Raw genomic sequence first — 12,088 nt, 5'->3', positions numbered from 1 at the left:
CAGGTCATTGAAACAGTAACAGGACCTGGCTTTGCTTGGTTTGAGCTGGGAACGTACCCCGAAAATTCTACACAGGCACAAGTTCCACATTTTAACAAAACATGGCTTATTAATATTATGATATTATTTGCAGTTTTGGATGATCTGATTTACACCTGGGTTGATTTAAGCAAGAGTTGGACTTTTGGTCGTCCGCCGCAGCCGATAAGGATTTCTGTGGAAGTGCAGCGAAACGATAAACCACTTGTGGGCTGGCCCCCGGAGCAGCTCTTATTAAAGACCTCATTGTTGACTGTTTGTTCCAGGTCATTTTGTTCCACTACACTTGAAAGGGACGGTAAAAAGCCTGCGAGAAGAGGGAGAGCCGGCCTCCGTTTGAGCGTGAATGCAGCCCCTTCACTTCGCATGAATAAGGGGATGGCTCTGTGTTTCTAGGTCACTGTGCGTCCCTGAAATGCACACCTCACTGTCCGGAGGGAGGGAGGCAAACAGAACCCGGCGTTTGACAACATCTCATTTGTATTTAATAGGGAGCTTAGGGATACACTCCCTGAAATTAAACACAGCTGACAGTTTTAAAGTGGCAACGTGACGTATTCTTCTCCAGTTTTGTCTGATCCGAAAAGAAACAAACTTGACGTCTCACTTGAGAGAGGCCTTAATCTGCAAAATTTTAGATGACACCGTAGGACACCATCGCCCCTTCCTGTGGCGAGAATGCGGCCGGCTTGATTGTTTCTTCGTGTCTTTCTGATTAGCGCCGAGTAGAGCTGACGAGAGCTGTAGTGGCCAGATAACACGCATCGGAGATTAGTGGAGCAAAACAGGAAAACTTCATCTTCCCTCCTCCTTTAATATTTATGGACAGCGTGTCAAGAGTGGATTTAATCGACATTAAGGTCAGAGTTTCGAGACGTTTAAACGTCTACTGGGTCTCAAATGAACTTTAATTTAGAAGCGACGTACTTTTACGTCGTCGTCTCGTGTTTTTGAGTCACGACCTTTCACCTGGCGTAGCGTTAACTGGTTGTACTCGCGCCAGCTGTCATCTCTTACACACTCTAATTAATGGTTTTATAGCCCCCAGCATCCTCGTGAACAGGAGTTTGATTATCATAATGAAATCAAGAGCGTTTTTTTTTTTTTTTATTAGACAAGTTGTTAAAATGACTCAGCTGTGCTTATCCAAACTGAATTTATTAGCATGAATTTAAAAAATAAATAAATAAAATGATGATGGCAGCTTCGGCCATCTTCAAATGATAAAGACGTCCTCGTTTCCCCCCTAAACACAAAAACAATTGCTGCTGTCTTCGTCCAGCACAATGAACGAGACTGTTGGGAGACGTGAGCAGCCCTCCGTGCGGCGGCAAAACAATGTATCATGTGGGAAAGCACCACATTCTGGGATCTGGGGGCACAGTTGGGTTTGTATCTGTGTTGTGGACATGGTATGCAGATTGTGTTTCATCGCAGCCAGTCAGGCATCCCGATAATAATTGCGGGCCGCCGATGTGTGGCACAATAATCCCAAAAAGAAACATGATTTACACAAGAGCGAAAATGCTTAAAAATAACAAAAATAAATTTATTTTAATTTTGGGAAGACATTTAACAAGGCACAGTAATGGTTTTGCTAAACTATTTAATATGTACAGAGAGATTTCACTTACTTAACAAAGCTTCGGTATGTTTGTTGTACCGAGGGTGGACAGCATCTGTAAAACATTACTAATGATACGGAGAGGAACACTGTATGGCAGTATAATAATATAACAGCCACGGCAAGAAAGTATCTCTTCATGCAGTTGTTGAGTGGAAAACTACTGAAAATATTTACCATGTATTCTCTATCAGCCTTTATTTGTTTTGTAGCGAAAGCCGACGGGTCGCCCGCTAACAGAGAAGAGCTCAGGTCAGGAGTCACAAAACGCAAAGACCAGCCATGTCAAGCAGCAAACTAGTATCACCGAGGACAAACAGGCCGTTAGTACGAGACACTGAAAGGAACACGGCGCCCTAAGCGCTTTATTTTCTTCAGTCGTTGGCACAGACTTGAAAGTTTTTATCCTCGACCAGCGCGACTGGGATGAGGGTGATTGTCAGGACGGAGGCTTTCGAGGCTTTCTCATTTTCTTGAGCTTTTCTTGCCTCACCGTCTCCCCTTCCAAGGAGGACAGCTCGGATATTCTGTGGATGAAAGAACGGGACGCTCCGAGCATCGGGTCTGGGTAGGGCTGGCCTGTACATTAACGACAGGGAGAGAACAGGAAACAATAGCATTAGGAGCATGTCCAAGTTTACATATATTCACACCTTATCGTTAGTATTAGCAAATATCAGTTGGATGCGCCCTGATCTGACAGTAATGAAGTGGAGGATTGACTGAGGAAGAGAACAAACCTATAAAAGTGACACACTGCCAATAAATCAATGTCTTTGAAGGCTGGAGATTTGTGTGTTTTAACCCGTCACCTGTCGATCCCAATCCTCTGGCCTCGTAGAGCTACATGTCCATCTAGATTATCCCGACCAGTGGGATCAATTAAAGCAGGGGGGGTCAAACTCATTTCAGTTCGGGGGCCACATTCACCCCAATTTGGATCTCAAGTAAGATAACAGAACAATAACCTATAAGTAACGACAACTACAGATTTTTTCTATTTGTTTTGGTGTAAAGAAGAACATGTAAATTAGGAGAATGTTTGGGTACATTTCTGACTAAAATTAGGGGTAGAAGTTATCTTCATTGAAAAAATGCCTTATCTTCTATGTAATTTTGTCCCTTTGCAAATTCACGTTGTGGGCCGGATTAGACCCTCTGGTGGGCCGCTTTTGGCCCACGGGCCGTATGTTTGACACCTCAGAATTAAAAGATCTTTTTGCTAGTACCAGGTGTAAAGATTTCTGCCTTCTCCCAGCTTCAGTTTAACTAGATGTGTCACAGATGCACACTTCAGTCTACGCAGTGAGTTCCTACATAAACCGCTAACAGCAGCATTTATAGATTTCCTTGAGTTCTGGAAAGAGCTGTTGCTACTGAGCGTTTTGAACGCACTTCTAAAGAGTTTCATCAAAGCAGCCACTCACTTTTCTGATTGTCTTTAACAGTCGGTAGGTTGTAGGTCGGGTAATTCACCTTAGGCCTGCGGAACAGAGGGACAGCAGGTGGGTCTGAGGAATAACTGAGAGACGCATTGATTGGCTCGGGCCGTACGTGCTGCTTTAATAAGGCCAAAAAAATACCTGCTGAGCTTGCAGGTCTCAACTGAGAAGGTGTTCCTGCCGTTGAGCACTAACGTGGAGGGGAAGAGGATGGCTGGACTGGTGGTCAGCTCATATCTTTCAGGGTAACTGGAAAGCAAATTCAGAAAGCTGATTTCTGTCATTTTACAACGCTGAGGTGGCAGCAAAACTAAACTGCTCCCACCCACCAAAAGACAACTAAGACTGATCCTTGTTGTGCAAAGTAATGATTCGATTGAAAAGCAATGAGCTCGGAAGCTTCTGTTTGTGACGGATAAATTGCGCGTGTCAAAATAATAATCGCATCTGGCTGCAGTTTTCTTTGTTCGCGTTCTTGTAATTTGTCACGTGTGAGACAGTGACTCAGTGTAATTACTGTAATCTGTGCAGCTGTCTCTAGAAATATGCCATGAAGGGTGGCGCTACGGCTAGGGGACTGAGGGACGTTAATCCCGCTGGTTACCCCAGGGTGAAGGGCCGACCCGCGTGGCAATGGGAAAGGTCCTTGGAGAGGCCCAAGGGATGCAGGTTACCAGGTTTGTGCACGTGGTAGTCTCTTGGCAGCGGAGGAATAACAGTTCTCGTCCTCTCTAACCTTGCACCTGAGGGGGGAAAAAAAACAAAAAAACATCCCCCAAAAAGAAAAAACAGTTTTGCATGCGTTAACCCCAACTAATATTAACAAGTTTCCCTCAAACAACATCAAGTCACTAGATGTGGGAGCCGTGTTCATTATGCATGATGCTGACTCCATCTACTGGCGGCTCATTTACAATCCAGCCTCCAACTCACATCTCTGAGGCAGGAAATGGAAACATCTCCTCTCAGGCTGTGACAATATTCTGCAACGCTTACATTTGTGATCGAACAGAAAGTGCCTCGTCTCTGGATCGTTGTTCTCTGATTCCACTTTGACATCTTTGGTTGAGTTTGGTGTCCTACAAGAAAAAATGAGCACAAGTGGATTAAAAAAAGAAGAAGAACAGCACATACAGTGTACTATTTATTTAGCATCCCTGGATACTTTAAATGCAATGGGATATCTGAAGTAGCACATCACGATGGTAGCTAACATGTGGATATCTATTTTGTTTTATATTGATTTTCAATAGGAACATACAAAACACATCGACACACACCACGCTAATTGCACAATCAAATGCCAGCTGACCTCACTGCACACACACACACAAACAAATGTATAAGAGGTTAAAAAAAAAAGGAAGCTGTCACACTTGATCGCTTTATAGATAATCTATTGTTGCTTGAGAAAGTGCACACACACCTTTTTGTACTCTTGCGCTTTACCCCTAACTACTGCATAGCAGCAACCAGCAACAAAGCAGAAAAGCAACCTGTAAGTAACGTCGGACTTTTTCCATTTGCAAAGAAGAACAAGTAAATGAGGAAAATGTTGCTAAACCATCCTTTAAAAAATGGAATTTATTGAGGAAAAATAAGTGCAATTTGGGTAAATTAGTATCTGCTGTTTAGCCCTCGGCCTCAGTGTTGTGTTCTGTCCTCATCTCTAGCTAATAGCAGTTATTTTCATTGAAAAACTACAGTCTTCTATGTCAATTTTTGCACTTTGCAAATACATGTTGTGGGCCTAATTAGACCCTCTGACGGGCCGCTTTTGGCTCGCGGGCCGCATCTTTGACACCTGCGACTTAAAGTGAACAGAAAAGTTATCTGGATACATAATAATATTAAAATGTATGTTTAATGGCAGAAATATTCCCACATCTTACCCTCCAACTATGTAGCCGCTCTGCAAGGTTTTCCCGTCCCTGGACTCTGCAACACAAACACACAGCATTCATTTGACATAATGGTTTAGAGAGCAGCGTCTGAAGTCTGCTAAACAGGATGTTTACTCACTGCTTAGTGGCTGTATGATAGGAAATCTCCTCATTTGGTTTGGCCTGATAGCTGCTTTCCCTCCTCCGCCTGCTCCCATCCCCAGGCTCCTGTCCGCCGGAGAAGCAGCGCCGGGGCCGCGGCGGCTGCAACCCGAGCTCCCCTCTGATATCAAAGCCTTTGCGGTAGGTATGGCTGCGTTCAGCTGGTAGGTCATCATCATGTTGGAGCTGACAGGCCTTCTCTAGACATCACCTGACTCCGTGTAGGGAGGATGTGCGGGCATGTTAACAGATCTAGTGAGCGATCCCTGAGCAGTAGCAGCAGCAGCAGCAGTAGCAGCGCTGTGCTAGGCTGCGGCTAAATGCTAACGAGTCACCGCGTCGCCATGGAAACAGGCTTCACTCGAAACGCTACCACTCAGGTATTTTTTTTTTAAGTTTTTTTTTTTATACAAGCAATTTTTTTTGACTTACTGTTACAACATCAATATAAAAATACATAAATAAATAAATAAAAATAATTAAAAAAAAAAAAGCCTACTAAAATATCAGAAAACGTTCAAACATGATTTGGTCACCAGATTTATTAAATGAAATCCGGGTACATTTACAGCTCGGAGATAAAATAAATAAGTGTCATCAAAACGAAAAGAAGAAATATGGACAATTACGATTTAATTTTATTTTGGCATACCGGTTACCTTAATAATTTTACTCTGCGCACAACATACTCACTGGCGCTTTCTACCCGGATACCGTAATAACTGTTGTAGTTTACACGCAATTTTTTTCTCATTCATAAAACGACTGTAACCAGAAATCGAGGACTTCTGGTCACCCTCACTTAGGCAATTAGGCTATGAGGCGATATACAAATAATGCAGAAGTGCTCAATATAGATTTAAAACACATTTATCTATAATTTGGATCGTTGTTGTTGTTGTTTCTGTCAGTATACCTGCTGTGCTTTGAGCTATTGCACCGAAATTTCATTTTGATGGCAATCTAAATTATTATTATCACTGGTCATAAAGCAGAACAAGATTATGATACATGAAGTAGAAGGACATTCCAGACAAATTATTCAACAAGAGATAGAATGAAAATATTATTCCTCTTCAAACCATGTATATATTTTAATTTGTTTTCACTTTTTATTGCTCTACTCTACTTTTGTGTAGACAAATTTACCCAGCAAAATCACCAAGTTGACCGGCAAGTTCAATCTGGTCATAGTTATCATGCATGTAGTTGCACTGTTACACTGTAAATGTAGTTTACGTTGATTTCAGGGAGAAATCCAGGCGTAATTATTATTCTATAATTTTAATGATTTCATGTGGCTTTATTATTCATTAAAATAAGGGAACACATTCCTCACTGGTTCCAGATTACTCCGGTCTCCACTGTCAAGGTTGTCAAACTACTACCCAATGTGCACCATCAAACTTTAAACAAAATAAAGGTACTTCTAGCTTTGGTCTAGGAGCATTTAGTTGTGGAAACCAACAACAGTATTAAGGGAGATATATATGACTCTAATAGATAAAATACAACTTACTTCTAATATTTTCCAAACATTAAACCCATATTTACATGAAACTAATGGTGCAAATGCAACTTTCAATTAAGTGGTTCAGATAAATATACCCAATATTCAATACCAATAAAAAATAATATGTGCATCAAAAAGAACTCGACTCAAACACGACCAGAACAAGACTTTTTTTTTTCCATGTTTTTTATTGTACTTTTTGAGTCCTTGGAAAACCTGAAGAATGAAAAACAAAGGCATTAGTTTTCAGATACAAACTGTTCAATAAGTGTAAGTAACAAACATGTTTATTCTTAGATTATAAAATACTCAAACAGATGTTATAGCAAATAACTGAGTTTATATTTAGTACCTGAAACACTTATACTGATTAAAACACATCTTGACTTTGGAAAACTCTGTCATCACATAACTCATGATGTCAAAAATAAAACTTCCCTAATGGAGTTTAATGACTTAAAATGTGGTTTCAGACATATTTGGCTTATTTTCAGCTGGTTTTCACCACAGTCGATAAGATGGGGAAAAAAGAATATGCATCATTAACCACATCTAATGAGTTGTGCCCGATTCAAGGACTTGCAAAAATGTCCTTCACACTCACCATAACTTCAGTTCATCCTCCTGATCATTCTGTTGATCTGATCCTCCCTGTTTCCAGCGTCACCTCCCTCCACGAAGTGTGTGGTCTTCTTGTTCATTCCACCACGGGGCGATGACAGCTTGAAGGGCCACAGGAAGTTGTTGGCAGGCTTAAAGTTCTTTCCAACTGTGTAAATCTCATGGATGAGGTCCTCAACGCAGATGATGCCGTACTTGCCTGCAGATGAATAAAGCAACACATTTAACTCATTTTTTACAGCAAACTAACTTCTAAATTTCAGGTTCTCAAAGTTAGTTCCTCCTGTGAAAGTCTGCCCCTACACGTCTGGAGGGTTTTGCAACTAAACTGTGACAACATCATTACTGGGTAAAGACCAGGGATGACATAATCAATCTATGCAAATACTCCCACGTGATAATCAAGCAATTATGTAGTTAAATAGGCACATTTAACAAGTATCATTGTCCAATGACATCAGATAGAGATGGAGGAAATGTTATAGCTAAATCATGCAGTAACATTACAGGAGCCCACATGGAATTAACATCTCTTGAAGGGCAACTGCAAAAGTTTCTCTCATCAACCACGTGTCACCATGTTTCTGCATCTGACAAAAAGTCAAGTCTCCAAAAAGTCAGATTATGTTGGGACTGGGATGTGGTTTCAGACACAACTGGCTAAGTTTCAGTTTTTTCTCACCAGAGTCGATAAGACGGGGAAAAAAGTGTGCATCATTAACCACATCAGGTTCCAGACCATATGAGCTGATTTTTGACAGGAGCACTTTGCAAGCGGCAAAACCCCCCAAACATTTATAATCAGACCATGTTCTATCTGCGAGATAAGCAAATCTTTACGTGATGTATACACCTGAAGTGCTGCGATATTTAAATAAAATCTCCATACCGAGGGCCTTCTCCACCAGAGCGTTGTCTGTGAGGGCAATGCGCTGTTTCCTCATCCTGCCATGGCCACGTTTGTAGATGAGCTCACGCACAGACTTCAGGTTGGGGTATCTGGGGGGGAAAAGGTTCAAAGTTGGTGAAATCAAGATTTATCAATTTAAGTCTCAAAATATGAGAATGAGAATGCGCTGCATGTAGAACAGATACTCTGAAAAGTTAAGAATCCTTCAGTTTGATCATTTACTTCAATCATAGTGCAACATGCTGCCAAAATTGAATGGACTTCAATTTAAAATATAATAAAAATCAATGTTTAAACTCATTTACAAACTGTTCAACACTTGAGAACATCTCATGATAAGTAATGTCCCAATCAAAAGTGTCAATGAAGTTTTCAATCAAAAGGTAAAACACCTGATCAATGAGCAGGAGCAGTGACATAATACAACATTTCATCATTAAGAAAGCAATGCAGCAGTTTTCTATGACTGAACACGTTAACAACCCACAAACTACTGCACATGAGGATGTGTTTTACATGTACATGTCAGTGAGCGACTACACAATAGACCTGCTTCTCACTGATATAGCAGCACTGTCACTAAGATGAAGCCCAATGAACATTTAAACAGCAATACAGGAAGCAACCAGTTCTTATAAAATACTAAAATATTTCCTGATTTAAGTGCATTAAATATTGCATTCTTGTCTTAAATTACTGAAGTGTAACTACCGATCACAGAGAGGAATGTAATCAATTGTAATTAATATCATGGAATGTGGTTTCAGACAAAACTGGCTTAGTTTCAGTCAGTATTCACCACGGTCGATATGATGGGGAAAAAAGTTCAGCATCATTAACCACATCCCAGGCAATGCATCCAAATACTAGTTTAACTCGGTGCCAACAACTCTCAGGTTTCAGCCCAATTCCTGTTTATGCACTCGAATATGTTGTTGCTTTTGTTACATATCCAACAACCTTACCCCCAAGCAATGTAAGGCTCAGCAATCCTGAGCATGTTGATGGAGGCCTTGTTCAGCTTGACGAACACACCGTTGAAGATCTGGCGCAGACGGAGCAGCTGCAGAACTTTGCGAACCTTTGGGCTGACGCCATTGATACTGGGGAAAAAAAAACAATGATTGTAATTAGCATCAACGTTACCATCAGGAACACAGCTTTCTAATTACTGGGTTCACAGTGGTTTCAGAGATAATTGGCTTATTAGACATCTGTATCACCATAGTCGATCAGTCGGGGAAAGAGTGTACATCATTAACCACTTCGTAGCATTTACATGGACTGACAGATTGAAACAAGGAAGTCTTGGCTTAATTCAAATGACTTCTAACCAGCATCACGTAAAAACCTCAAGCTGATTCACTCATGTACAACTTATGCCACTGCACAATATCCCAACTAATAGGAGAGATGTCACAGGGTGACTTTAGCAGATTTTTCCACATTTGAATTGCTGAACTTCAGCAGGGCTAAAGTTGTCAAGTCAGCATCATGTCTTGAGCATCACACCATGCTTGAAACCTGGCAGTCCATGTAAATGCAACAGGAGCAACAGCCTCTCCAAAAACAGTGGGGTAAAAACTCACCCTCTGATTCTGATGACAAAGGCCAGTTTTGGCTCAGCTGGTACGTAGTAGTTTCCCACTTTGCGAGCCATGCGAGACATGCGGATTTCACGCCTGTACATCTGCCTGTACTCCTTGTGGTACTTCTCAGCCCTCTTGAAGATCAGCCTCCTGGTCACCTTACGGGCCTGAGTGAAACCAGAGTTAAGTGTTCAAATACTTGCCAACACGCAGTCCCATTCACAAATATACTTTTTTCCCAGTATATAAGCAAGTCAAGACACCCACCTTCTTCTCAGCCACCAGCTTCTTGATGCGGTTGGCCTTCATGGCGGCGTAGGCCTTTCGCCTTTTCAAAAGGCTCTCAGGGACCGCCGGAACTTTTTTTCTGTTGAAACGTTTACAAAAGAAAAAGGAAAAACAGTCCGAACTGTTAGCACGATTCTAGGTAAAAACACCTTTGGCACAACAAGCTACTAAAAGGAAACGCTTCACCAGGGCTGGTGGCTAGCTGCTAGCTTGCTAACATGTCATCTGCCGGCTTCCTCTCACTCCAGAGCTCATTTGAACATAACGCATACATAACTGGAAAATGTTTTTAAAAGCGTAAAGCCAACGCCAAATTCGCAAAGTTGCTCTCTGTGGTTGCTCTCAATTCAAAAATAAAGTAACGCTATACTCCTTAAATGCAAAGAGCCTGTAGAGACTGCCATGTTGTACTCATCCAAACTGGTAGTCACACAAAAGTGAGCAAAACAAAAATAAAGAATTGCAATATCCAACAATACTGACGTTATATTAGTGTATAGTAACTAAACAACTTATAGGTGATGTAATTTTCTGAAAGATGGCTATTTTAGTAATGGATGTGCTTAGATTTTAATACAGAGGTAAAAACTCACTCTGCGTCCGCCATTGCGATCACCGAGAAAGAGAAATTTCCTTTTGCGCATGTGCGCGTTAAAGGATTTAGGACCTCGACGGAGTGTTCGCCCAGCTGCCTGACTCATAAACGCCCGCTTCGAGCCAAGTATTCTAAAACAAACTTAAGACAATAACGATTTATTTTAATAGTAATTTATCCAAGGTACCGCTGTTTTAACTGTCTGTGTGACATCTCAGTATTTTTTTTTATTTGGTCGTATGTGCATATTGCCGGTCAATGAGTTCATCAACTCACATTGTACGAATAAGATAATATGTATTCTGCCTACATGTCCAAATTTGTGGTTTATATTTACAGATAAAAAAACAAACGAACAAAAAAACATACAATGCACGTTTGAAAAGCTTCTTTTCCATTTACTATCTCCATCCTACAGGTCATGTTATGAACCCGCTGAGCCGCCAGAGGGAGCAAACACTTCTTCGTTTTGCAGACCAGGACCGGAGAGCTGCTGCAGGGATAATTCCTCTCCCGAGCAACAGGGACCAGCCAGGTTATGTGATGCCCAGCGAAGTTATGAAAACAGGAAATTATATAATATTGACTTTAATTTAAAGGGCATGCGCATCTATTAAAGATGCACATTGTTGATTCATAAGTGACCTATAAAGCTTCGTCATTCTTTATTTGGGCAGCATACTGCACACATCCTCTGCAAATATGTTAATGGTCAAACGCCTACACATATATATACAAAACATTTTTTTTCTTTTGTTTGTGTATGAGCTTAATTTTGAACTGGATATTTACTCAATGCATTTTGTTTTTAAAACCAGAATCTTGCAGATTCTTCCACCAATTGTTCACGCCCCCAAAAAACGAGCAACACCTATGAGAAGTTGCAGCTGGCGGAGGTTACACGACATCTAAAGATAGGCTATGCATTAAACGTAATAATAATAATAATAGTAGTGGTGGTAGTAATAAAGGTTTGCATATTGAATGCAGCCCGGGCGCGCCTGCTGCCAACGCACAGGGCCTGTGGGACATTTGTTTTGGGGCCTTAATTAGGAAAAACACTACGAATTTGCTCATGGAAGACTATAGATTAACTGCTATTGTCCAGTCCTTTGTGCGTCTGTCTGGGTGCGCCCTAATTTATCGCCCACTTTCACTTTCCGCCACGAGCAGGCGCAGCTTGCCTCACTCACGTTACGTCAAATATGAAGTAGGTATTGGCCAGTTTTATCAATGAATCAAGTTTACTGTTGTGTTTAAACACAAACGCTTGGACTCATTCTTTCAAGGAATAAAGCTGTTTTTTACTTGCTCCACGGACATTGACCTGAACTGGCCTGATATGAAGTCCGAGTTCGGAAAATTTGAAAAGATTTCCAATTATCATTTTATTTCTAATCAAAAGTAGAAATAAAGATAAGA

General features: G+C 41.1%; 2 protein-coding genes and 4 non-coding genes across 6 annotated transcripts; all 6 read right to left on the bottom strand.

The window, feature by feature from the left end:
• Positions 1 to 1,567: 1,567 nt before the first annotated feature.
• Positions 1,568 to 5,485, bottom strand: si:ch211-171b20.3. Its single transcript, XM_047568368.1, has 7 exons — positions 5,128 to 5,485; positions 4,998 to 5,043; positions 4,102 to 4,184; positions 3,710 to 3,848; positions 3,247 to 3,354; positions 3,091 to 3,146; positions 1,568 to 2,242 (listed from the first exon to the last, which is right to left on the bottom strand). The coding sequence occupies exons 1-7, from the start codon at positions 5,327 to 5,329 to the stop codon at positions 2,103 to 2,105; spliced, it is 774 nt and encodes a 257-aa protein (XP_047424324.1). The 5' UTR covers positions 5,330 to 5,485; the 3' UTR covers positions 1,568 to 2,102.
• A 1,638-nt stretch (positions 5,486 to 7,123) lies between these two features.
• Positions 7,124 to 7,216, bottom strand: LOC124996101. Its single transcript, XR_007110813.1, has one exon. It is a non-coding gene; the product is annotated as a small nucleolar SNORD12/SNORD106 (small nucleolar RNA).
• Positions 7,217 to 7,265: 49 nt separating this feature from the next.
• rpl7 (ribosomal protein L7) lies at positions 7,266 to 10,730 on the bottom strand. Its single transcript, XM_047568760.1, has 6 exons — positions 10,665 to 10,730; positions 10,051 to 10,150; positions 9,784 to 9,950; positions 9,160 to 9,297; positions 8,174 to 8,283; positions 7,266 to 7,483 (listed from the first exon to the last, which is right to left on the bottom strand). The coding sequence occupies exons 1-6, from the start codon at positions 10,676 to 10,678 to the stop codon at positions 7,275 to 7,277; spliced, it is 738 nt and encodes a 245-aa protein (XP_047424716.1). The 5' UTR covers positions 10,679 to 10,730; the 3' UTR covers positions 7,266 to 7,274.
• LOC124996100 lies at positions 7,922 to 8,012 on the bottom strand. Its single transcript, XR_007110812.1, has one exon. It is a non-coding gene; the product is annotated as a small nucleolar SNORD12/SNORD106 (small nucleolar RNA).
• Positions 8,949 to 9,040, bottom strand: LOC124996099. The gene has a single exon (XR_007110811.1). It is a non-coding gene; the product is annotated as a small nucleolar SNORD12/SNORD106 (small nucleolar RNA).
• LOC124996102 lies at positions 9,374 to 9,462 on the bottom strand. The gene has a single exon (XR_007110814.1). It is a non-coding gene; the product is annotated as a small nucleolar SNORD12/SNORD106 (small nucleolar RNA).
• Positions 10,731 to 12,088: the final 1,358 nt, after the last annotated feature.

Source organism: Mugil cephalus, chromosome 18 (assembly GCF_022458985.1).
Source record: "Mugil cephalus isolate CIBA_MC_2020 chromosome 18, CIBA_Mcephalus_1.1, whole genome shotgun sequence".
NCBI classification, from domain to species: Eukaryota; Metazoa; Chordata; class Actinopteri; order Mugiliformes; family Mugilidae; genus Mugil; species Mugil cephalus.
Note: the sequence above shows the minus strand (reverse complement) of the source record. Positions and strands in the feature narration are given on the sequence as shown.